General features: G+C 31.5%; 3 protein-coding genes and 1 long non-coding RNA gene across 12 annotated transcripts; 2 read left to right on the forward strand and 2 right to left on the reverse strand.

Moving 5' to 3' along the window:
- Nucleotides 1–6,326: 6,326 nt before the first annotated feature.
- LOC123899223 lies at nucleotides 6,327–10,957 on the forward strand. 6 transcript variants are annotated; one of them, XR_006805578.1, is made up of 6 exons: nucleotides 7,070–7,098; nucleotides 8,672–8,776; nucleotides 8,911–9,010; nucleotides 9,264–9,305; nucleotides 9,437–9,627; nucleotides 10,163–10,957. XR_006805578.1 is itself a non-coding variant. In XM_045950335.1 (3 exons), the coding sequence occupies exons 1-3, from the start codon at nucleotides 6,384–6,386 to the stop codon at nucleotides 8,969–8,971; spliced, it is 375 nt and encodes a 124-aa protein (XP_045806291.1). In that variant the 5' UTR covers nucleotides 6,327–6,383; the 3' UTR covers nucleotides 8,972–9,311. The 6 variants fall into 6 exon arrangements, 1 of the variants encoding a protein (XP_045806291.1); XR_006805567.1 differs by having other exon boundaries at nucleotides 7,071–7,098; nucleotides 8,672–9,010; nucleotides 10,158–10,957; XR_006805560.1 differs by having other exon boundaries at nucleotides 7,071–7,098; nucleotides 8,672–9,010.
- A 5,070-nt stretch (nucleotides 10,958–16,027) lies between these two features.
- LOC123899453 lies at nucleotides 16,028–18,364 on the forward strand. The gene is made up of 2 exons (XR_006805640.1): nucleotides 16,028–16,311; nucleotides 17,678–18,364. It is a non-coding gene; the product is annotated as an uncharacterized LOC123899453 (long non-coding RNA).
- Nucleotides 18,365–19,017: 653 nt separating this feature from the next.
- Nucleotides 19,018–19,635, reverse strand: LOC123891942 (MDIS1-interacting receptor like kinase 2-like). The gene is made up of 2 exons (XM_045941806.1): nucleotides 19,353–19,635; nucleotides 19,018–19,262 (listed from the first exon to the last, which is right to left on the reverse strand). Exons 1-2 carry the CDS (start codon nucleotides 19,633–19,635, stop codon nucleotides 19,018–19,020), a joined length of 528 nt encoding a protein of 175 aa, XP_045797762.1.
- A 399-nt stretch (nucleotides 19,636–20,034) lies between these two features.
- LOC123899496 (probable serine incorporator) lies at nucleotides 20,035–26,460 on the reverse strand. Of its 4 annotated transcripts, XM_045950820.1 has the most exons (14): nucleotides 26,234–26,309; nucleotides 25,924–25,975; nucleotides 25,467–25,760; nucleotides 24,815–24,891; nucleotides 24,258–24,417; nucleotides 24,083–24,107; nucleotides 23,281–23,370; nucleotides 22,854–23,025; nucleotides 22,326–22,399; nucleotides 22,158–22,227; nucleotides 21,838–21,909; nucleotides 21,632–21,765; nucleotides 21,472–21,545; nucleotides 20,035–21,384 (listed from the first exon to the last, which is right to left on the reverse strand). In XM_045950820.1, exons 3-14 carry the CDS (start codon nucleotides 25,702–25,704, stop codon nucleotides 21,287–21,289), a joined length of 1,284 nt encoding a protein of 427 aa, XP_045806776.1. In that variant the 5' UTR covers nucleotides 25,705–25,760; nucleotides 25,924–25,975; nucleotides 26,234–26,309; the 3' UTR covers nucleotides 20,035–21,286. The 4 variants fall into 4 exon arrangements, with proteins under 4 accessions (XP_045806776.1, XP_045806704.1, XP_045806634.1 ...); XM_045950748.1 differs by lacking the exons at nucleotides 25,924–25,975; nucleotides 26,234–26,309 and adding an exon at nucleotides 26,390–26,460; XM_045950678.1 differs by lacking the exon at nucleotides 25,924–25,975 and having other exon boundaries at nucleotides 26,234–26,347.
- Nucleotides 26,461–26,875: the final 415 nt, after the last annotated feature.

Here is a 26,875-nt window from a genome sequence, read left to right on the forward strand (position 1 = left end):
GTCGATCAAGAGCCAAAATTTCTCAACGCAATTAGGGATTTAATAGTGCCAATTAAGCCTAGTATTAACTAACTACATTTGAACTATTGGTTGAGTTTTTATTAAGAATAAAATTTTGGTTTGAATTATACAATTGGTTACTCGAACACCGTCAAGTAGAGACTTTGGATCCTAATGTGTTGGCAGCTATTAATAAGCTTTGGAGGAATGATGTTCCATCTAAGGTAATCATTTTTGGATGGAGGTTGTTAATAGAAAGATTACCATCACGGATAGCGCTTCATCGTAGAAGTATTTTGATTAATACGCATGATTTGTCTTGTGCTTTTTGTTTTCTTAACAACGAGGATTGCGCCCATCTTTTCTTCCATTGTCCCTTCAGCTACAGAATATGGGAGGTGGTTTATAGGTGGTTAGGTAAGACTATTCCATCAGACAATGAAGGTTGGAAATATTTTGATGATTTGTTTGGCGATATTGTACAATCGAAGAAGTGTGGGGGTGTTAAAAATTTGTTTTGGTTGGCTACTATGTAGAATATTTGGAGGCTTCGAAACAATGTGATTTTCAACGGCGCTATTCCGAATGCTTCTTCTCTTATGGATGATATTAAATTTAGTTCTTGGGTGTGGTTTAGTAGTAGGTATGGTCGAAATTCTAGTTTTTTTTTTCGGATTGGAGCCATGATCCCTTGGGTTGTATTCACAACTTTTAATATCTTGTTTTGTGTTGTAAGGGATTGAGTACTCCTTATACTCCCTTATAATATATATTTACTTATAAAAAAAATACAATTATAATCCTCTTCTTTTTAGATTTTTTTTTTTGAGCTATTATTAAAATTTGGTTGAGATGAAAAAATTTGATTTTCTTTTATTGAAATTCAATTATTTATGGAGTTTTTTTTAAAGAAATTATTTATGGAGTTTGGCCCCGTTTGGATTAGCTTATTTTTAAGCAGTTAATGCAATTTTTATGTATTATTATGTTATAAATTTGTCAAGATAGTTTATGATAAAATAGCTTATAAAAATACAATTTTCACTAGCGTGAACTTATAAAATAACATAAAACTTAATTTATATTGCATAAGCTCAAAAATAAGTTAATCGAAACGGCACATTTGTCTATCAACAAATTACAATCACTCATATGTGTAACTTTAAATATATTTATGATTTAATTAAGTAAATTATTTTCAAATCGATAATGCAACGCTATGATTGATGACAATATAGAAAATTTTAATACCAATGGTGCATATGATTTATTTTTTATAAAGTAATTTTGGTCAAAAAATATAATGGTCATAAAGTAATTTCCATTTTAACTTTTATATGAACCATCCATATTTATTTCCCACGTAATTTTACTTTTAGAATAATACCCATCAATTTGGTACTAATTAAAATTATTTCATCCGGTACAATAAAATATTGTTTCAAATGGCAATTTAACCTTTTTCGTCAATTCTATAGATCGTAGGGTGCTGCTAAATTTTACGAAGCAGTGACATAAGAAAGTTGAACAAATAAAATTAGAAGTGTTAAGTAAATATATATATTTATTGAAAATCATAGGGAGGTGGTTGTTTAAATCAGCGGCTCATATTTGTTCTTGCATTTCGTCTCCAAAATGATTCGTAGAGACCATCATTTCCCATTCTAATAATTAAGATAGAAAATAAATGTATAGGGGGATAGCTACTATTTGACTTATTTAATATATAACTATATCATAATTAATAGTACTAAATAAATATGAATATTTTTATTTTTATACTATACATATAGTTAGTTTATTTAATAATTACTAGAATAATATATTATTTTACTATTATTTAATTATGTTATTTGTTTAATTTTATCATCCTCGTGTCATTTTTGTTAGTATTGTACTGTTAAATTAAGACTTTGAGGCCCACATTGGTCAAAGTCTCAAACAAAAATATAAGCCCATAAGCTCATTAGGTTTTCTTTTTATATTATATATATATATATATATATATATATATATATATATATATATATATATATATATATATATATATGTACCTATGTATCCCTACATCAACAATACAACGCCGTCAAACTTCAATACTTTGCTTTCTCCCATTCTTCTTGCATAGAGCCAATTATGTCCTTCATTTTCGAACATATATTTTTGAATAATCAAACAGACGATCACGAAAGACTGTGTAACAACACTATTATGGATCTAGATCTGAATCACACATCATTAAGATCTGAAGAAAAGAGGTATGATTAAATTATTCTATTTGTTAATTTTACTATTTGGATTTATACTCTTTGTTTATATTTGTATTTTGGATCTGGACCACTTAATCAAGATCCGATAGTGAATATTGTTGCCATCAGCGGACCTAGGGGGGGGGCTGGGGAGGGCCATGGCCCACCCCCAAAAAATGTGAAATTACTTAAATATCCTTGGGAGCTTTAGAAAATTATACCTATCTACTATATATATATTGGTTGCAGTGCAAATATATTAAATTGGGAGTTTGGCCTAGTGGTCTGTAGCATGGTTTTATGACAAGAGGTTGTGTGTTCAACTCCCTCTTCCCTTATTTTTTGCATTTTTTTCTTTTCTTTTCTTTTAAAAAATTCATGTTTAACACCCATAATTTGAACCCATGGAGAGTTGGAGAACAAAACAATTCCTCAAACCACTTAACCAAACACATTTTTTTCATAAAATGTTAATTTTCATGTATATATATTAATACAAAAAATAGACAATTTTGTTTTTCTTTTATAAAAAAAGCACAACTATTTTCAATTAAAAATAATTATTATCTTTTAAGCAATAAAATATATAATTTTTTTATGATCCAACTTATATAAATATTAATTGAAAATAAATCATGGATAATTTTTCAAGTCAGTTGGAACACGTAGAATATTATTTAGAGCATAAAATTTAATTTTATGGTAAAATTTATATTTATTCTAAATTAAATTTTTTATGAAATATAATTTTTATATTTAATTTAAATATTATAATTTTTTTGCGGCCCACCCAAAAATTATTTTCCAGTTCCGCCACTTTGTTGCTCCGTGTTTTAGATCTATTTTTGAAAATGAAATACACTATGTTTTTATAAGATCAAATAAATGTCATTTTTAGTTGAATTTGTGGTTACCTTGACTATAGAAAATCAATGTTCTATTTTTCTGGTGGTAGAATAAATAAAAATGTTTATTGTTTCATAGGTTTTATCGAAAATGAATTAACTGCACCTACACAATAACATTTATCTGGATCTTCTGATTAGTATTGTGTATTGGTACTTTGTATTTTAGATCTACTTTTAACAAATAAATATGAGATGTTTGAATAAAATTGAATTGAATAATTGTGATCATATATAAATGTATTTGTGGTTAACTTGACTATAGATAATAAGTGTCCGGTTTTTCTTTAGGTAAAGCAAATAAAAATCTTTATTGTTTCATATTTAAAAAAATAAATGAGTGTATTTAATTTACACAATTATAGTGTTGTGGATCTATATGATTCAATTAAAATTAGATAGTGTATATTGTCATTGAACTTTAAGATTTTTGCTTAAAATCAAAAGATTGCGGTAGTCATGACAATTTTACTTAGATTGCAGTTACACAGTTATATTATTTTTAAAGTAGATTTTCCAATTAAGATATGATTTTGTATACATTTTTTATTCATGTTTTGGATACTAAATAAAAACTAGACATGCTTGGCTAAGATTGAAAATATGTGATGGTATCCGCATGCATTCATGGTATCTTTTTTTCTTCATTCTTCACACGTAATTAAAAGTATCTGTTATTTAAGTGAGACCAAGCATCTTTTGCTAAATCTTTTTAAGAATATATATACTATTGAGTTCGGAATTAGAGAAAATTGACCAAAGGCTGATCTTTAAAAATTGTTACTTCTTGAATAGAATATTTTTTGAAACATACTTTTATAGGGTTTTAAAAAGTTAATAAACATTGGTTTAACTAGATAGAACATTCATTTGCATAAGTTTTGAAATAGTATTCTAGATAACATGTTATGTTGTTGATTGATCTATTTGATTTAGGAGAATCAAGATGTAAATTTGGTATGATAAATCTTATTAAATCAAGATGTAGATTTCGTATGATAAATCTTATTAATCTTATTATTTACGCTTGGAAATCTAAATTCTTCTCACTTCTATTGGATTATTGTAACATATTTAAATCTAATAATAATAATAATAATAATAATAATAATAATAATAATAATAATAATATTTACTTGTATATTGTTTGGAGGAATGTAACATCTTTTCCCATGAATTTTCTTCAATGCGACATTGAGTTGGTGATTTGAAATTTCCTCTTCAAGAAGCTTTGAGTTACCTTCCTCAGATTGTTGTGATCATATAGAAAGAGTTGGTAATATGATGAACGGTCTAGCTCGTCATCATTACCAAAGGATGACAAGCTAGACCTTTCATCATATTACCAACTCTTTCTGTATGATCACTACAATTTGAGGAAGGTACCTCAAAGTCTATTGAGGAGAAAACTTCCAAATCCCGAAGAATATTTCCCTGTATAGAAATTTTGTTAATTTTCAATATTTTGTGGGGATCTGTGGGCATGGGAATGGCGAAGAATATTCCCATGTGACGAGGAAGAAGTCTGTAAAAACTATCGGAAATGAAGTTGGTTGGGGAAATCATGGAGTTTTGAGAAGAAACTAAGTTTGTGTTGTCTTAATAACAACAATTTATTTTATGATGGAAATTTCTATGACGGCAACAAATTTTTAAAAACTTGATAGTACCTTCAACTCCAGTGGGTAAAAGCTGACAATATCCTCTTGATGATTATTGTAATTTTTTGCCCACTAGAGCTGAAGGTACTATCTAGTTTTAAAAATGTGTTGTCTGCAATTGTAACAGAAATTTCCATCATAAACAAATTGATTGTTAATGCAGAATAAACTTCTTTTCCTCTTAGGGACTCTGTTGACTGTAATATTTCTATATTATATTTAATTAAGCAGAGCTTTGTAAGAATTTAATGTATTAATGCATTTTGTTAGGCTAAATGTTTATATACTGCGTTAGTGACCGATTTGTTTAAAATTAAATAACTTTGGTCACTAAAATCAGTCAAAAAATGGTCTCGAAAAAATTAGTCACTAATTCAGTCATTAGGATTGATCTCTAATTCGGTCGCTAAAATTTGATCTCTAATTTAGTCGATATGTATTTGCGACTATTTGTTTAACAACTGATTTTATTTCATCTCTAATTTGGTCACTGAATAATTTTTTTTGGTAGATAAAGGGATTAAAGTCCAAAGAAAAAAGAAACTACAATAATTTAATTATTCAAAATCGATATCTAATTCGGTCACTGAAAAATTTAAAATTTAATTCTTCTAAATCGGTGTCTAATTCAGTCACTAATTACAAATTTTCTAATAGTGAAAGTGAATGAGTAATTCCAATTCCTGGTACACCAACTCAACTAAACTATATCGAATTTATGCATATCCGCGAACAAAATAAATGGATATTTCAATTATCCGTATTTAATAGATACAAATGTTGGTTTAATATTATCCGCGCCCGCAGATATCCATACCTGCTAATAATTAGTAAAATTACTTAAATATCCCTACTTAAATATAAATTCTAGTATTTTTCTTGTATAAAGAAAATAGTATTTTTATATTTTATATTTTCTTTTCATATAGAGAGAACTTTTCATATTCCTTTTTCATTTTTAAGAGAAAACTTTTCAGCTTCTTACATATCCCTCCTCTTCTTTTCAATAAAATTTCCTTTTGAAGTTTAAAAAAAGAGAGAGCAAAATATGTGCTAATATTTTGTCTTTAAAAAAATCTAACTTCTTTTTTTCAATGATTAGATTTTTTCTATAAAAAAATGTCATCCATGGATATATGTTAATACCTACGGATACTTCAATATACGTGGATTATCCGCTTAGCGGATATCCGCACAGATATGGAGTAGACACGAATAAAATATTTGTCCAACGAGGCAGACACGAATATCACACTATCCGCGTCCATGAATATCCATTGACATCCCTAAGTATAGGAGAGGATCCAATTTCATAGTTAAAGAAAAAATATGGACTAAAAACCTTGATGGAAAAAACTTCGAGACTAAAAAATGTGAAAAAAAATTTCAAGGACTAAAACGAAAATTCTGAAAAACTATAGGGACAAAAAAAGATATTTAACATTTCTAAAATATACATAAAAGATATTTATCAAATTTTTTTTTATTAAAAAAAAGCTTCGAATATTTTAGTCAATTCATTTCACTCTACACTCTGGCAGCAATGGAAAAACAAAAAACTCTCAAAAATGAAGAAAGCCCTAAACATACAGCAGAACCACGGCCAACGACGGAACCGCAACTCACAATTAGAGGTGGGAATAGGCTAGGCCGAGCTAGGCTTTGCCAAGCCTGAGCCTGGCCTGTCAAAAAATCGAAGGTCTGAGCCTGGCCTGCTGTGGCCTATCATAGGCTTAAATTCTAGGCCTGAGCCTGGCCTTTTGAAAGTCTGATGTGGCCTGTTAGCCTGTTTAAAAGCCTATTTCATATGAACATATTTAAATAAATAATTATATTTATTTTGAAATATACTTATGAACTAATAAAATAATGTTCCATTTGATATTTTAGAGAATTTGACTATATATGTCATCATATTTCAATTCTAGTTTATAATAATACATTTATATATGTTAAAAACTAATGTAGATTAATAAACTTAAATTACTTAAAAAGTTAATAGATTTATAATTTAATCAAAGTATAAATTTTAATATATAAATAATAATCGTAATAAAAATATTATTCATGTTAACTTAAATAGGCCGGCCTAGTAGGCCTCAAAGGCTTTTTTAATGGCCTGCGGCCTGGCCTTTTTAGCTAAATGGGCTTATAAAAAAGCATTGCCCTGCTCTATTTAAAGAAATAGGTTGGCCTGGCCTGAGCCTATGTAGGCTAGGCCTTAAGGCCATGTAGGCCGGCCTGGCCTGTTCCCACCTCTACTCACAATCGCTGCATCATTCGGTAAGTTACTTTTTTGCAATTTCTTACTTACTAATTTGAGCTAAGTGTTAAAGGAGTAAAAGTGATTAAAAAATCTAGAGAATTTTTTTTGTAGAGATTTTGAAGAAAATCTAAAACTACTTTCCATTTGTTTACAATCATATAAATCTATTAACCTCCGTTGACTTCACTTTGCACATGGTTTGTGATTTAAAAAAAAATAGATTTTGAAAAAAAGCTATTGTTGAAAACAGCTTTTCATTTTGAAGGGAAAAAAAATGATATTTTACTGAAATGATTTAAAAAAAAAATCCGAAACAAACACAACTAAAATAAAAAAAGTGAAAAATATATTTTGTTTTTGGTAAAAAATCTGAAACAAACTTGACCTATATCATTATAACTTTTTTAAAATTCAGTATCTAACCGACTAATGTGAGAGACACCAATCCCAATGTCTCTCCTACTAACCCAACACATGAAGTGGCCCGGAAAGATTCAAATGTGGAAATTTGAGAGGAGCATACTTAAAGGTCTCGAGTTTTCACCACGAGCCAATCCATGTGAGTTTATGGGATATATACTTGAATAGTAGGGGGATTGGGTGGCTCAACTGATTTGAGCTAAGTGTTAAAAGAAGTAAAAGGACCATAGTTTAAGTATCGTGAAGAGAAATATTAACAACTAATTACTAATTTGAGCTAAGTTGTTTGTTTGAATTTGGGTTTATTTAGCTTGGTTATGGAGTGAAAATTAGGTGTTTTGAAATTGTTAAGATGACCCACATCGGTTGCGAGATGGTCCGAATATGTGTTTATAAAGTAGAGGCAATCCTCACCTTATAAGTCACTTTTTGTAGGGTTGAGTTAGGCCCAACTCCCAATTCTAAGAGAAATAGTTTTATTTTTGGCGGCCTTTGTTACTGCCTAATGCGAAATATTCAAACGGTTAAGGATTATATCAAGCAATCTTTTGTTTATGATGCATAGTTTGTTCTTGGTCATGTATAAAAAAGTTTATTTCATATATTTCCGTACCTATGTGCCATGGATTTTTATTCAAACAGATTATTATGCATGTCTGGGATTTTGTTTGTGCTCCATATGCGATTGTACTTAGCACCTCCTTGTAAGATTGTATTGTTGGTCAATCATAGGACAAATAAAGCATGTTTTTTGAATCCCTGGCTGTTTGATCTATCATGATATAAAGTTTGGTTTTTCCGTGTGATAAAATTGATCATGGTTATTGAGTCCTCTTTGCTAATTCTTTGTTTGATTTCCTTTTGAAAATTTATATCTATATCTATATGTGTGAACACAAATTGCCTTTGATATAGACCATAAATTTGTATCTTCATTTGTAGGTTTCATTCATTCCTAATGCTATACTTCTTACTTTTTAGTTTTAGGTTCTGGTTCTGGCATATTCAAATAATCATTGAATCTGATACGGTTCAGATTTGATGGTTATAATGGAACTTTTTATTTACTTATTTTGAAATTCAGATACTTATATAAATAATCACTGAAATACCCCTCTTGAACAGAAGCTATTCTTTGATTCTACTTATGATTATTATGATGTTAAATAGGTGAAAACAATACCTTGGATTATGGAATGTGATCCAAAAGCAGAGAGGATGAAACCCGCAGTTGTGGTTATGGGGAACAGATGCAAAAGCTTGTTTCAAACAAAGGTAGATAAGTGCTCTATGGGTTTATCACCAAGTGGTAGTTTTTGTTACGAACTGCATTGCCTATATTTAATTTTGGCGACGAGGAACTATTGGGTTTATCACCTAGTGCCTGTTCTTTTCAATGACACTATCAGAGCCAATATTGCATACGGAAAACGAGATGTATCAGAGGCGGAGATTATAGCTGCAGCATAATCGGCAAATTCTCACAAGTTTTTTAGTAGTTTGCAGAAGGTATATTCCAGTTCCTTTGAACCTTCTATAGTACCATTACAGACAAGCGCTTCACATCTTAGCCCACCCCAATTTTTTTTTTACCTTTTTAATGCTTTTATCTAGTCTAATTATATGCATGAGATTTTGTCATTCGCCTCAAGTTTCACATTTTCTTGATGCGTAAGTGATATATTTTCTTCATATATGAGCTCTATCTAACCTGCACCGTTGCCTGGAAACTTGATATAATTGATTATGTTCAATCATGTAGAACTGATGTATCCATGGGACACACATTGATGAATCTTTACAGGTAATGTTTAATGTAGTAAAGATTGTATAAGCTTGCAATAAAATCTTCTAACAGTGGTTTTACTTTTCTGATATAAGGGTTATAAAAACTTGTATAAATATGTAATGTCAGTGATGTCTTTGAAATTGCAGGAAATGCAAAAAAAGTCTGCCAAAAAATCGTGTCAAACACCTGTACCCAACTTTGGTGAATTTCTGATTCTTGGTGCCATTCTATTCATAGCTAGAAATTGCATGACTTGCAAATTTTGAATATATAAACTCGGTTTCATCAGTGCTTCTTTCCATTGTTTCTGTTGAATGCTGCTTTTGATGCATGACAGGTAATATTTCTAAGTGCTCATTTTCTTGTAGGTTGTTTTGTTAATGATGTGCATGATTATATACTTACTAACTTGTGTTTGGGTCCTCAAAGTTCTAGTTTAACCAATTTTCTCTCCAGCATTTCCCTATGATTCAAATGGTTCTTATAGCCATTTGAAATAGTATACTTTTTCAGTACTTCCAATTAAAGTGCTATTATAAAAGTTTGTAAAAATTAGGAGGCCAAAAATATAATTTAGCCAAAAACTTTTATAATATAAGAACTGAACACAAAATAAGAGGACAAAAAAAAAAATAGTACAAGAAATATTTAAAAATCAGAAGTCAGATGTAAACATGAATACAAAAATAAAAAAATATTTATTTTGTTATGAAGTTTTTAAAATCTATGTTTATGTTATACATGTTATCTCTAAGACATCAATCTGTAGTCTTCTTTGACAAACATTATGTAACAAAATAAAAATTATGTAACAACCACTAAAAATAAGGATCCAATACTAAAAGTTACAATCATTCTTTGTTGAAGCACAGATAGATTATAGCTCCTGCACCAATATCAGCAGCAGCAAAAAAAGGCTAAAGACCGCACGAAGATATCAATTTTCTAAGATCATTGGAAGAGGTTAAATCATTGGAAGGAATTTGGTGAGGGATGATGCCAGGCTAAGAAAACATTCTGAACTTGCGCGTTTGGAAAATGTGCATCAAGAGTATCTATAAAGGCTGGATTGATAATAGAATTTGTCCCAAATCCATTGCAATTCTGCTGCTGGTTTATAGAAGCTGGTGAACTTGTTTCTTCCTCAGAATCAGTTTGATAAAACTTAACTGGAACTGCATTAGGCTGGTGAGGAAAATTGTTGGGCTGATGAGTAAAATTTGTTGGCATGAAATTATTGGGAACAACATGAAGAGTAGAAGCATCATAAGCTTCAAAATCAAACTCTGAAGATTCATTTGAAATTTGCTGATGAGTAAAATTTGTTGGCATGGGAACAACATGAAGAGTAGAAGCATCATAAGCTTCAAAATCAAACTCTGAAGATTCATTTGAAATTTGCTGGTGAGTAAAATTTGTTGGCATGAAATTATTGGGAACAACATGAAGAGTAGAAGCATCATAAGCTTCAAAATCAAACTCTGAAGATTCATTTGAAATTTTTGATTCTGTAGTAGCTTCTGCAGTTTTGTTCTGTTTTCTTTGTTTCTTTGTCTCTCCTCCTCTCTTCAATTTGTTTCTATATTTCTGCAAATCAAACATATGTAACAATATAAATTATAGATCAAAGACACAAATTAAATGCAACTGTATTAAATAGTGTCCAATTTATTGTTTTGGTTTTATAATTAATGGAAACAAGATTGTAATCTATGTTTCAGAATATGTTTCAGAATAAGAGTTGAAGACACTAGTCCATAAATTTAAAGGGTTAGTGTTTGTGAACTATGTAACATGAAAGTGAAAAAAAAAAAATACCTGTAATTTACTAGCTACATGATCTCTTGTCATTCCACGTTCATTCATCATTGCAAGAATTTTTTTGGGTGTTGCCTCTGAAAAAATTAACAAAGAAAGAAATTAATAATTGTCAAAAAAGGGTTAAAAAGAACATATATATCAAAGAAAAAAAAATTGGAAAAGAATCATACTATCAACGTTGAGTTCCACCACAGCACTAACAAACTTTCTTTTCAACTCGGGTGACCATTTAAGACGTTTGTTCTTTGTTGATGATTTAGGTTTGTCATTATTCTTTTCAATACTCCCTTTTTTCACACTAGTGTTGATCACTCCTTCAATCTTTTGATCAATTAACGGCAATTTTTCGCTCATTAATTCTAAGTTTTTATTTTCCTTCCAAAGTTTTCTTGCAACATGTTGTCACATGTTCATAATTAGACTATCGGTCAAAGGTTTGATCCAGTAATCACAAGCTCCATCATCAATAGCCATCAACGCACATCACTAAATAAAAATAACAATATGACATTAATTATTAATTAATCAAGTGATATAATTATTAAAAAAATAAAATAATAAAGTACAATTAATTATAAATATGTACTTACTAATAACAGGAATGTTGATTTGTTGTGTAACATGTCGCAAAAATCCATACGAATCCATGTCGGGCATTTTAGCTTCAATTAGCACCAAATCAAAAATATCTTTTTTTCCCAACAAAAGATTAAAAGCATCCGAAACATTGGAGCATGTTTTGACTGAAAAAGAAATAAAAAATAAAAAATGAGAAGATTGATATACGTACTAATTTAGAAAGAAACAATGTAATATTTTAATAAATAGTAATTGTTTACAAACCTGAATAATTGAATTGATAGCATAGTTTCTCAATAGCATTGAGAAGATTGATATCATGATCAATCACAAGAACCCTAATATTTGTTGGAAGTGCCATTGCAATTGCGGCCGTTAGTGAACTGTGTAAGAATGAATGTTTGTATCTCAAGAAAGTAAATCTTGAGAGCACAATCACAGTAGCGGCGCCCGTTAGTGAACTATCTCAAGAATGTAATTGTAAGTAAGATTGAGAGAGCACAATCACATATATATGTATTGTTTGTGTCTCACGCAAGTAATTAAGTAAATCTTGAAAGATTAGATCACAATCATATATATAGATAGATAGATAGTATTAATTACGCCAGCTATTTCAAGAAAATAAATAAACCCTAATCATTTATTACTTACGCCAGCTGTTTATTAATGTATGTATTAACGGTATTTTTTTTGTTAGGATAAAATATTTTGTAAGAGATATTTTTAAAGAAAATAATAATCACATCTAAAATAATAAAAATCAAATCTTTTTTTTTCATTCAAAATAAAAATCAATCTTTTTTTTCATTCAACATAAAAATTAAATCTTGTAAGAATAATTACTGTAGTTTTATTTTAACATAGATTTTGGATTAACTCAGTTGACGGGGACATCGTACGTCGGGGTTCGAATCTCGGACACTTCACTTATTCATCTTTAAGATGGATTTCTAAGTAATTTGACAAAAAAAAAATTGTCTAAATTAATTACTTTGTATGTAATTAGGATTAACTCAGTTGACCGTTAACATTTTTTTCTTTTTGTTAACATTTTTTTCTTTTTACTCGGTTGTTTATCTAGCCATGATAAGCAATCTTCGCTGTCCCTTGCTTCATCTGATTTTTATTCAAACAATTAATGCTTAATTTTTATAGGCAAAATAACTTCATTGTAAATTACAAACAAACAAATAGATTGCACGGCTTAAAGAGTATTTAACAGATTCCATTGTAAGCTCCTTTAGGAACTTATATCAAACACAAGATATGCATACTGCAAAAGATTAGATTACTCACAATTCCTAAATTGCATGAATCTAAGCCATCATTTAGAAATTAATGAACTGAAATCAATGAGAGAGAGAGAGAGAGAGATTCCCGCGGTGGCGCGCTAAATTGAGGGAGGAGACAGAGAGAGAAGATTTATTAATACCTTACATTAATTAATTTTGTAAACACAATCAATCAATTACAGTAATTACTCAATTTAGTGACTTTGATAAAAATATTAGTGACTTTTTTTTTTTACAGTAAAATTAAAAATGCTTAAATATTTTTTTTATAAAGGTTAAATATGTTTTAAATTCTTCTAAAATTGGCAAATTTAAATTTTGGTTCTTATAAAAAAAAATTGTCATGTTTTGATCTATACCAAGTTATTATGTACGTAATTTTAGTCTTGTTTGTTGGTATATCGATGTGTACTTTTGAATGATTATTTTGTATATATATGATTAGAACATTATAAAAAGTTTGTCGGAAAAAACTCAAAATTTAATTTTTAAGTCGAAATTTTTGTTACGTTATATTTATCTTTTGAAATTTAAAAAATTCATATAAAAATGTCCTTAATGCTAGTTAAACATATTAATAAGAAAGTTTGTGTCTTGAAACTTGTACATATCAAATACTTAAAAGTATAGAGCTGTCAAAACGGATCTTCGAATCAATTTCGGGTCGGCCTGAGCGGGCTTAGAGCTAAAAAGCCTGGATGGAAAAAGGGCCCGAAAAAGATTTTTGTTACTACTAAAAAAAACAAGGATATTGTTGGTATTATGAGAAACTTACTTAGTGACAAAGGTAGTTACTTGAGAAAACAAAGAAAGAGATAGAGAGGTAGTTAGAGGAAGTTAAGGACAATTATGGTAAGATAAAAATTCAGCTCAAACTCACATCCTTTTTACATATTGTCATAGATATTTATTTTTAAATTTTTTATTATTATAATAATTTATTTGTACTCGGGTGATGACAACCAATTATATGTTGTTTTTAGTAGTAGATTAGAGTAGTTTTTATAGTAATTGAAGATAAAAAGCAAGCAAATATCGAGAAAAGTAAAGACACGAGGACCAGAAGCAAGAAAAGTGGAAAAAGTAGCAAAAAAGGGGAAAAAATGGAATTAAGCAGCGCACCATCGTACCCACGATGAGTCTGGGCGTGGCGCGATAAGAAACAGATAAAATTGAAGAAAATATGCTGAAAATCTTTACCATCGTGGCAGGATGGCTTGTCATCGTGGCACGATGATGACTTGAAAAATAAGCAGAAAATCCTGAGTAAATCTTTCATCCCACAACGATAGGATCCGTCGTTGCCATGATGAGGCAAAATTACACGCCATCATGGCCATGATGAGTGCGATGGATGCGCAGAAAAAGCCCAAATCCAGCTGTAAAACTATAAATAGAGCCCTCCTCCTTCACAATTATTCATTCAGAAATATTGAGACTTGTTCAATATTGGCTTAATTAGTTCTTTGGTCCCTTAAAGACATTTAATGTTTCACAATGGTCCCTTAAAGAAAAAAAAAAGTCTGGAAAGGTCCCTTAAAGATATTTCCGTTAATCATTTTGGTCTCTTCCGTTAATTTATCAACCACAAATGTATTAGGTGGACCAACATTGAAAGTGGTCCACCATAAACCTCATTAAAATTCTAATTATCACCATTTGATCTTTTACTTAAATCTATACCTTTAGATCTTGCAAATCTATGATATCTAATAATGAAGCACAAACACTTCATTCCCTCCTCCTTCTTCATCTTCATCACCATATTCATTCAATTCATAAAAAATCCAGAAAAATCATCATCAACAAAATCTAGAAATTTCACGCCTTTTTCTCAGCTTTCTTTCTAGCTCTCCATCCTCTCTATTTCCATTTCATCTTCCCTCCCCCCAACAACAGTAGCGATGAAAGTCTGGCGTATAGAGATTGCGTGTGGTTTGCGGTGGTGCACGGCAAATTCGCGACGAACGAGGTGGTTGCGGCGGTGTGTGGCGGAAACCTCTCCTTCTTTTCTTTCCTCTGCTTCTTGCTTGTTCTGATTTATGTTCCTTGATTTTGATTTTGTTTGATGGTTTTTTATGTGAGTGAATGCAGTGGCGTCTCCAGGAACCTGGAGCAGGGGGTTCAGACTATTTTACTAAGTAATATTTTGTTTAAACTTGTCTTTTATATTCTAGTTAGGGATTGTTTTTTGAAAACCTCTTAAAATTAACACATTTTAAAAAAATAAAAATAGAAAATATTTTCAAAACAGATATCCTAAGGTTAAATTCATAAAGCAAAATGTTATATAAAATTAATAGTTAGGTTAGTAACTTGCATAAAAGTTAGTTAACTATATAATTTTTTACGGGATTAATTAACTATATATTTGTCTATGAATGAGTCAAGTCTACGATATATAAATGAGAAAAATTACCATGCATACACTTGTTTTCACTTTTTTTTTTCCTTTTTTTTTTTCACTGAAATGTATATCTATTATATATTTAGCCAAGATAATTACACACGGATGAAAAGGTAAGCGGCAAACAAGTTGCGTCGTTAACCTTTTTTCACTATTAGATCAACAAGTCTCATTATTTTTAAATAAATAAACGAATATAATAATTTATAATTTGTTAAAAATAATTTAGGACACTAGAGCCAAAAATAAAAATAAATAGGGTTTTACCCCCTGCAAAATATTTTTTTAGGATTACCCCTTGTAATTTCTATCTAAATACCCCCTGACCACACAAGTGGGCATATGACTGCGACGAATCTTGACGTGGCATGACACGTGGAAATTATTTTATTTTTTATTTGATTAAATTGCCACATCATTAATGTTTGTGTAAATATATTCTTTATTATTAAATTTTAAAATAAAAAATCTGAAAATTTAAAAGAAGAACAAATGGCGTGTTTTGTTTACCCCCATTGTTACCTTCTTTTTCTTTGCAAAATATAAAAAAGATTTTTTTTTTTTTGACAAAATATAAAAAAGATTAGTAATATTAAAATCTTTGAAAAATGTTAGAGATTTTGTGAAAAAAAAAAATAAAAAATGTTAGAGATATTTTGTTAGATGGAATATTTTAGATGCTTTTAGGTATAGAAGATATAGTACGTATATATCCTCAATTTCACACACTCAATCAAACACACGCGAAGAAGAACAACAAAGGAAGAATGAAGAACATGAAAACGATGAAGGAGTCGAACAACACGATGAAGAATCCGGCGAAAACGAGGAACAACACACGACGAAATCGAAGAACAGCACGAAGAATAATCTGGCGAAAACGAAGTATGAAGAAGCGAACAAGAAGAACGAATCTGAGGTAAGTTTGTATTTCGAAATCCACTGTGAATGGTTTGTTCTGTTTGTTCTGTTTTGTATGAATAGTACCGTTGGAAAATAATAAAAATCAAATCTTTTTTCATTCAAAATAAAAATTAAATCTTGTAAGAAACCCTAATCATTTATTACTTACGCCAGCTATTAATGTATGTATTAACGGTAATTTTTTGTTAGGATAGAAATTAAAGGTTTTTTTATGTGAGTGAGAATTTGAATGGTTTGTTCTGTTTTGTATGAATATTTCCGTTGGAAGATATTTCCCGCTGGCTGGCGCGTGGGAATCAAGACTCAATCTTTTCTCAATCTAAAATAATAAAAATCAAATCTTTGTTCTTAACCGTTATATTGTATCTCACTCTTTGTTCTTAACTTCATTCAATTTTTCACTCACTCACTTACTCTCATCTCACTCACTTCACTTACTCTGCTGCGTTTTATTACTCTCACTTTCTCTCCGGGTTTCGCTTACTCTTCCTGCGCTGCGCCGCTCACTTTCTCTCCTTGCTCCGGGGGGTTTTGCTGCGCCACTCACTTTCTCTCGGTGAGTTTTCTCTTACTCTGCCTGCGCTGCGCCACTCACTTTCTTCCCAACCCATCAAAATGGAATTCTCGCACAAAAAATGTGGATTATTCAAAACAAAGTCTCTTCTTGCCAAAAGAAATTGTGGCAACAAGAGAAAAAGGGTGTCTGTTACTGTTGCTGCAAAGAGAGTTAAAATCGATCAGTCCATGGAAAAAGAACAAAGTTTTAATGCAAGTGATCATCATGACACTATTTCATTGGTGCAAATTCCTTCCAACAAAAGGTTAATGGATACTTTCACCGATCCTCAAGTGAAGAAAACTTTGGCTAATTGGAGGGAAATGAAGAAGGGTGGTCAAACTCCGAGAGAAATCGCACGACTCAAAATTGAACAAATTCAAAATACGGCTCGTTTCGAGGAAAGTTTTGAGTCAATGTCTGATTTTAACAAAATAATTGGAAAAGGATTTTGGTGTTACAAGTGTTATTGTGACAGTTCTCTATGTCATCTTAAATAGGTTTGTTAGCTTATGCTATAAAACATTATTTTTCCATGTTTTAGTGGATATCTTTTCTTCTGCATTGTGTCATAAACCCATTTAATAAGTCTCATTATTATGTTAGTAATTTTAAACTTTCTTGTTAACTTTAGAAAAAATTATCAAGTTTCAATTTTTTCATTTGCAATGCTTCGATGAAACTCCAACAGTTTTTCTAAGTGACTTTCACACAATGTTTCCTAAATCTTCATTTGAGGGCAGCCTCGAACGCACTTCAAATGTTTTAAGAGGGCACCTGTAATCTAACTAACTTTTTTTAGCAGGGGTCTGTGTTCGAACCAATAATTTCTCGTTTTCGCAGTTCCGGTATAGGTGAAGAGAATTATGAGATATGTGCAAGGTACAATGGATTATGGAGTGCTGTTTCCAAACAATGTCAACAATGCAGTGAATAGATTGGGAGGATTTTCAGAATCTGACTGGTATGGAGATCATGTGGACAAAAGAAGCACTACAGGTTACATATTCAAATTCTTAAATGCTCCAATTCCATGGTGTTCCAAGAAGCAGCCAGTGATTTCCCTCTCATCTTGTGAGGCAGAGTACATTTCTTGTGCTTTTGCTGCTTGTCAAGGCAGCAAAACTGAACTTAGTGAACCAATTCAACTCCTTGTTGACAACAAGTCTGCTAAGAAAAGGGAGAATTGTGCTATCTCACTGCCCTAATGTAGAACAAGAAGCTGACATATTGACAAAAGGACTGAGGAGCAAGATTGGAGTCATGTCCTTAGAGCATTTGAATTAAGGGGGCATGTTATGAATGTAATTCAAATGCCTTGTGCTAGTTAGTTAGTTAGATTACAGTTAGTTACTATAGTTAGTTAGCTTGTTATAACTGCTTACTATAGTTAGTTTTAGTCTACTGTAGTTACTTGTGATTCAAGTAATCACACTATATAAGCTTGTACAAACAGAATTTTTATTAATGCAATTACTTTACCTTTCTCTTATTATTCTTTTCTCATTCTATAATCCCAAATTCATAGTGTATCTCCAACATGCCCTTCATTCTATTGATTCCAACAATATTTTTATGTTAGTACCTTACATACAAAGAATTCTTCATGCAAAACTGACTTCAAAAATTTGTAATAACAATGACTCTGTATTGCATTGTTATATTAAGACTATATTAACACTCATGTTCCCCACATATTCTTCAACGAAGATTAGCCAAATAACATGATAACAAAAAAAAACCTTACAATACAAAAAAGAAGTAGTGGTATTATTTTTAAAAAAGAAAAATAATATGACTTAAAATATACAATAAGTTCAAGACAAATTTACCAACACAAAACAGAGAAGTAATGGTATTATTTTTAAAGAAGCCAAAACGAGTACAATACTAACTCATACAACAAAGTTACACCAAGAAGAGAACAATACATTATCTATCTGACTGAAAGCAAGAAGAACATTAACTCTTAGCTATAATTTATCCAGAAGATAAAACACTTTTATCCTGTATTAAAAACAAGGATGGAAAATATTGTCTAATAAATCATTAAGATCAAATCACCCTATTGCTATATTTGAAGATGACTTTGACAATACAATCTCCTTGCAAACTTGCTCCATTGATCGGCGACTATGCGGGCTTTCAATTAAGACATGCAATTCTCATAATTGATACCACTTCTTTTCCAATATCATTCGTAGGACGAGGAAGGCGTTGATCCAACTTATCATTCAATGACATAGCATCAATTGTTTGGTATATACGACTTGATTGCAACAAAGCAGATACAACATCTCCGGGATGCTTTCCAAACAGTATTTCCATGGTTAACACACCAAAACTATACACATCACACTTTTCATTTACTTCCATTGTGTATGCAAGTTCTGTAACAAACAATAATAGTTATCAATTTGAAAAATAGGGTTCCAAAACCAAACACTAAATGTAGACAATTAATATAAGTAATAAATTACGAAAGAGGAAATTAACCCGTTGCAGCATATCCAAATGTGCCCACAAAAGAGGTCCAGTTGGAAGAATCGGGATTAAGAAACTTAGCTGTCCGAAGTCTGATACATGAGCCACATATTCCAAATCCAAAATAACATTCTTGCTGGATATATCACGATGAATGATCGGAGGTGAACAATGATGATGCATATAGCATAGAGCATTTGCAACATCTTTAATGACATTCACCCTCTTATTCCAATCAAATGCAGTTGCTAGTTCATCATCTTTCAAAATTTTGTCCATACTACCCTTCTCCAAGAACTCATAAACCAATAAGATAGTATTACGCCATCACAATAGGTATTCTCATCAGAAGTCACAGTGGAACCATATCTGACAGAAATTGAAGTGGAAGAAGAAAATAGGTGGTGGGAAGGTGATCTCAACACAACTATTGAACAATTATTCAAAGAAAAGGTACACAATGTCAATGTTAATTATGAAAACTGTTTACTTATTAATTTGGTACATGTTTGGACCATTAATTAGTTTTTTATTTGTTCTAATTAATTGTCACAACATTTTCAGATTTATGCAAAATCAGTTGTCAGCAATTCACTGTAATAAAATTATATAATGCTGCTGCTATAAGCTCCTTCTCTATTAAAAAAATAATTATCTAATGAAAGATACTATGAAATTACAGTCCCGAACACAGTGAAGGAAAGTCTCTTCTTGGAGGCCACAACAAGCACAAATGGAGGAGGTACTCATCTTACGATGGTTGAGTAAGGAGAGAGTAGGAACCGAGTTGTGACAGGCCAACCAAAAGAAAAACATGATCTTAGCAGGCAGCTTAGCTTCCAAATCCAAGACCAAAAATGGGAAGGATTAAGAGATGTTACCTGGTCATTATGAGAAAGTAACTAGATGTATTAAATTTAATGTGCATATTGTTGAGAAGTTCAGAAACCGAGGAAGGGAGATTGGTGTAAAGAATCTGGGTATGAGGGCTATTAGAGGTAAGTACATCCTTGACGGAGAGTTGCAAATCGTGAATATCAACATAAGGAACAAGGGTACCTAAATAGCCAAGAGGGCTCCAATGGCTGAACCAGAAAGAGGTTGATCCTGACCCCGCGCGCCAAGAGAAACCGTCCTTTAGGACATTTTTAGCATGAATAATAGAAGACCAGGTAGGCGAACCACTAGGGTGAGAGCTGGAGTGAAGAATTGCCAGACCAGCAACATTTATTAGAGAGAAGGTCCACCCAAAGCTTATTAGAAGATTGGAACATATCCCAAACAAGTTTACCAAGAAGACAAGTATTAGCCTCCCTTGCCAGACGAATGTCCAAACCGCCGAGATTCTTAGGACGGGCAATTTTGTTCCAACCCACCAAATGGATTTCTTTGTTATTAGAATCTTTCCAAATAAAGTTTCTAGTAGTCTGATCAATGCTGTCACATATGCTTTGTCACATATACTTTCAGGTTATTTGATATTTATAAATTATAGTTTGTGCATTAAAGTTATAAATTTGACTAGCTTTTTCATTCGATTGCTCTATGAATAATAATTTTAATTTACATAACTTTGGTTGCGAGAAGTGTCGCCGTGTCTATTTGAAGTGTTGCAATTGTGGGAGTAGTGACAATGTTTCTCGACTAAATATTTTTGACAATTTAGTTGGGGCATTATCATTGGCCTAACCTAGTTCCACATTCAAGTACAAGTAAAAAAAGAGAATTGAAAATCAGTGCTTGGTTTTGAAAATATATTTCAGTCAATATATCTCTCATCCAAAACAAGAAATAATCATCATTTTATTTCATTAATAATGAGTTTTTCCTTTTAACCACAGAAGATTAAGTGTATTTGAAACATAAATTAATTTTAAGGAATAGCAAAAAATTAAAAGGAGTAAAATATTGATGGCTCTTCCATTGTCAATCATGCATCAACTGAGTGAGAGTGATTTGTGTCCTGCACATTTGTATCATTATCCATAACTTTGTTCTGTCTCACAACTGGAGAAATCAACATCCATACTGTTTAAATCAAATATAAAAAAAAAGCAATGAAAATCAAGGAGGAAAAACTAAATTTATGTAATAAATAACTTTATATTTTCTTACTGTAAATTGTTGCAGCAAACCACTCATTGATAACCTTCACCCATGTACTTATCCAGCCAACATCAATGCTCCACCTATTGGTATCAAATGTGCATTATACAAGATATGTGTGTGCGCGCGCGCACTGAATAATAATCATATGATGAATTAGGTTCCTTACTTTCTGGCTGAGTTATTTAGATCCCAACTGATGAATAACATTGCAAAGTACATTGCCCCCAAGGAGAATACCATGTGAAAAAATCCATAGTTGTAAGGAATATCATCTTCATTTTCAATTTTAGTTTTCGAAAACTGTCAAGGACAAAAAACTAATTATTTCAACTTATAGGGGACAGACTTATTGGAGAAGACTCGGAATTTTACCTGAAAGCATTTTGAATCAATTCCTGTGGAAAAGGCGGCCAAAACAATCGCAAAAATTGCAATAAGGAAGCCCTGTGAGGAGGAAAACATGTACATGATAAAACATTACATGATGATCTTTAAGGACCCGTGTGAAGAAACATCGATATATAGTATGAGATTAATTAAGAAAACCATACATCCGAAGACAATGTTTAACACAACCCGAGTTCTTTTTATTAGATTCGACATACTACTCATAATAAGAAATATTTCACAGTTTGAGTAGTATGTCGAATCCTCAAGAGAAAGTAAATGTAAAAAGAGATTGAAAAACTTACAACTATAGTTATCCAACCACCATTTCCATTTTCTTGGTTCTTTGTCTCACATCTTATGGAGGCAGTTTCACTGAAATTCCATGATGATTTCAAGTTCACAGTGAATCAAATTAGCACATAAAAAAACTAATAATATTATAAATTTGCAAAAGAATGAAGGAACTTTACCTTCTGATTGCACACCAACATAGGAAAACAATGTAAGAAGCCATAATTCCTGAGGATAAAAGACCTCTATTAACCTGCAATAAGTAAATATTCAAATGACATAGTATACATTTTAATGGTCATACTCGAAATTAAAATCTACACAGAATGCAATCTAGTTAGCATATTTTGTTAGCATTTCCAACAAAATTTAGTTTCTGTTCGGCACAAAAATGAAATTAAATATAGCTATATGGTGAAAATGAAACTTATTAGCATGAAGTTAAGAGACCAAAAGTGTATCTTCCCTGTTAGATATGGTCAGCTCAGCTATACGGATCAATCACGTCATAATGTGCATTTAGTTCCCTGTTAGATATTTTACCGTCTTTTCTGCTAATAGGGTTATCCCAATTTTATCGCTAATAATTGTGTTTCTAATTCTATCATTTTTCCGCGAATGATATTGTACATAACTATATTACCTTAATGATAAAGAAAGAGGAAGTAGCAGGCATGAAAAATCAGATGTTTTTCCTGTCAGCGTACCTTTGAATTTAAGGATATGACCAACATTACAGCAAGAAGAATTGCTGTCCATGTGATGAAAAATATATTGAGAGAACATGAAGATCTTGAAGCATATGTAGTGTACATATACACAATTCCACATATAGCAACAACATAAAACAGTGTTGACATAAAAAGTCCAATGGAACACCTGTGCCAAGTCAAATAAGATGATAATATATCAAAATGCAGATATTTTTATGAAGTTAAAGGGATAACAAAATGGTCTTAATTAATGTTAAAAAAATGTCATAAACTATTATGTCCTAGATTTCATTTTCATGTTTTTTCAGAAGCTTTATGTTTATATTGCAAAATCTACTTATTGAGCACTAAAATAACCTTTACATGACAACATAGAGTTTAAGCTGATATATGAAATTATTGCAGCAATAATATTATGTACCGCTTTTTTGTTTCTTCATCTGGAGTCCAATACTTATTCCACCATATGATAAAATGGATGACACTCACAAGTTGTAAAAGAAGAAAAATCCTGTGCAACCACGAACCAAATTATAATCTGTAAGCAACAATCTATGAAGAAATAACCAGATAGCCAGATACAAAATACTGATGGGATCTCTCAATCCCAACTTATCAAATGGAACGCCCATTGGCGTATCCGTTTTGTGGCGTCTTCACTACTAAAGTTTATTGTTCGTCGTAGGATATGGGTCTTTGTGCAGATCATACCAAGGTTCTTGCTCCAAGTGAAGCTACAGGCCGCGGTTTTCCAAAGCATTATGGCAGGAAGTTGACAACAGGCTCTCGTTGGCATTAAATAAAGGTCACATTACAACTCCTGATTTCATTCAGGCGATCTCTTTGTTATTTTCTTATCAACGTCATGTGATGCGGCCACAATATGGCAGGAAGTTGCAGCAGTGTCCGCAACTGTATCAGGTTACAATTGCAGTGTGATTGTAAATCACAGTTAAAACTGCATTTGCCACGCTGCAACGGCTGCAATGTAGTAGGCGCAATGGACGCATTACACCGTATCAGTATGTATTTCTCATATAAATTATTTTTCTATCTTCCTTATTCTTTATGCTAATAAAATATAAATTCAAGCAGCAACGACTGCAATACGCATCACAACAGCCACAATGGCCGCAATCCCAGTAGCCACATCCATGACTGGATCCGCAATTTAAAACCATTACTTGAATTGAATGAAAGTTGAACAAGAAGAAGAAACTCACCCTGCACCAATACGAGCTATCTCACCTACAAAAACATAGTTGTGTTATGCTTCTTTCTTATCCAATGATATTTGAAAAACAGAAGGAAAAGAAAGAAAAGTTCTTATCCATTGTGCCACACACTCTTTTTACTACATTGTAACTGTCAAATTAAGAGAGAAAAATAGATACCAACCATATATTTGAACAAATTGTGAAGGGATGAAGAATGATAGTGTCATTGATATAAGCAATAAAACAGCCTTCAATTCCCACCATCTAGAATGCCATGAATTTCTAGCTTCACATAATTTCCTTGTTTTTACTGTGCTGAGAAACATGACTAAGAAAAATATCTGACTTCATTGTTAAGGAACATCATTCTCAAGATAAAATTGTCAGAATACACATTTTATGAATAAGAATTACTTCAGTCAAAAAACATGAATAAGAATTACTTTTGTTAAAAGGCCTGCATCTAAAGATCCCGTGGCTGTGGCATGGCAATATATGACTATATAGCACCGGTACTTCAGATTGAAGGTAAGTTTAGTGTCCAACACAGACACGACACTAACACTTACATGTGATCGATTCCATTTTTCATATTATTATTGATGTCTATGTATCATGTTTAGTGTCGTGCTCAGTGTTCATGTGTGAGTCAGTGTCGAAACTTCATAGAATATAGAATATAGAATATAATATGATGATTCCTCATGAAGCAGAAACAGCAACATAACAGAAAGATACAAAGCATCCTAAACTGACTCGGAGAACCCCTAATGAATGAAAGCAATCTTCTCCTTCATTCCCACAAACTTTGATATCTGTACAAAGTAGGATCAATAACAATAATTGGTAACAAGTAGTGATAATATCATTTAATTGCAAAGTTATCTATCACTAATCTAACCATTTTTTAAGGCAGAAAAAAAGAACCCAGATTATATGTGTTAAAACAAATATATAAATGCACACAACAGCATAACAATTGATCACGGAGTACGGCCAATTGAGCTTACATCTTTCACATTAGAGTGACTATTGTAACTTTTATGGTCAAGTAACCCATAAAGTGAATAAGTGGAGAATCTCAGGTTCGAATTTCGGCCCCTACATCTTGAAATGTCCCTACCAGCTCACGGGGAACTATTGCAATTTTTCTATCATGCATTTTTATAGAGCAGAAACTGTTGTTTAAATACTACGGACCATATTACAAGTTTTCCCTGATCTATATTGCGGGGATTCACACTCCGTCAGTAATTAATATGTGTATTTGGTTTTACAAAGAAGAGTATCACAATTGATTTTACCTCGTGCCAAACGTGATGTTAATAATTGTGATGGAAACACAAGTACTGGTGACTCGAAATTCGCAAAAGATTGAAAATTGACTTACAACGAATCCAAGGTCGAATGCTTTGTCCATAGTCGCGAAAAAACCATGCAACAAGATTCATTATCAAGAATATAACGCCAAAATAATAACGCGAATGCAGTGATTTCTTTCTTTCTATTGCATAATCAACCTTGTTTAATTCCAAAGGAATATTCTGCCTATCACTAACATGAATTATATGTACTGCTCCTGCTGCTGCTGCTGCTGCTGCTTCAGCTGATCCCTCAGATGCACTCATTCTTCATTCAAAATCAAATCACACGATTGATCGAACAGTGCTAGTGTCACACACACCTGCAGTGATTTAAAGATAACAAGTGCATTACAATTTACAACATTAATCATCGCAGTTTTGGATTTCTAGTGAATAGACTATATACAATTAAATTAAGCTATATACATCAAATGAAATCTAATTGCAATCAAATGCTGTTGAAGGTGAAAAAAAAATACTAACATTAACAATTAATTAGTAACTTTGGCCGTTTCATAAAAAATCACCATCAAATCTAACTAAGTATAAAATGTTAGTAATACAGCATTGGCTAAATGTTGCAACAAAACCTCATATTTAAGTTCAAAGATAGTTGACTAAATGTTGCAATCTGGCGGCGGTAGTAGTCCTGTCGCAATTCTTGATATTGTGGAGAATCGAGATTCTCCACAATATCAAGAATTGCGATTCTCCACAATATCAAGAATTGCGACAGGACTACTACCGTCGCCATGATTTAAAACTTTGAAAAAGGGAACCAAATTCCACTTACAGATGATGCACATACAAGAAGTAATGAATAAAAGTCCTATTAGAAGTATATGAAGTATATGAATGATGAATGTGATTATAATAAGTAGATTATAGTGCAGAAAAGGCTTAGCTAATAATGCATGAAAGAAAGGAACCAAATGTTCTTACTTCTCACCTTGTTTTGTTCAAGAGTGCACTCTTTGAAAACAGGATATTCACACTACTATCTAAAGAAGCAGAATGTATAATGTATGATAATATATTGCAACTTGTGTTTAATCATATTAGATTCATATAAACCATTATGTGTATGTCCATATGTATGATGCCATGATGCTCCCTCATGCTATGCCATGCCATGCGCACCATATAATGTGTTGCTCACACTTATCATACATACTTTTTTACATATCAAATATATATATTTTTTGTCTTGTCTTTTTGACTATATGTAAATCTAATTCACATTTTCGGTGCAAGAAGCTCATTTCTCTTGAAGTTTCCTCAGCTTCTTGTTGTTAATATTATATTGTTAATTAATTTAAATTTTCAAACTATATTGGTAATGCAGAAAACCTGCCAAGAAGTATGGTAAACAAAACTGATCATCTTTTCCAAATAGAAAAAGACAGCTGTTTGATAAATTTGTCACGAGATGAAT

Source organism: Trifolium pratense, linkage group LG1 (genome assembly GCF_020283565.1).
Source record: "Trifolium pratense cultivar HEN17-A07 linkage group LG1, ARS_RC_1.1, whole genome shotgun sequence".
Classification (NCBI taxonomy): Eukaryota; Viridiplantae; Streptophyta; class Magnoliopsida; order Fabales; family Fabaceae; genus Trifolium; species Trifolium pratense.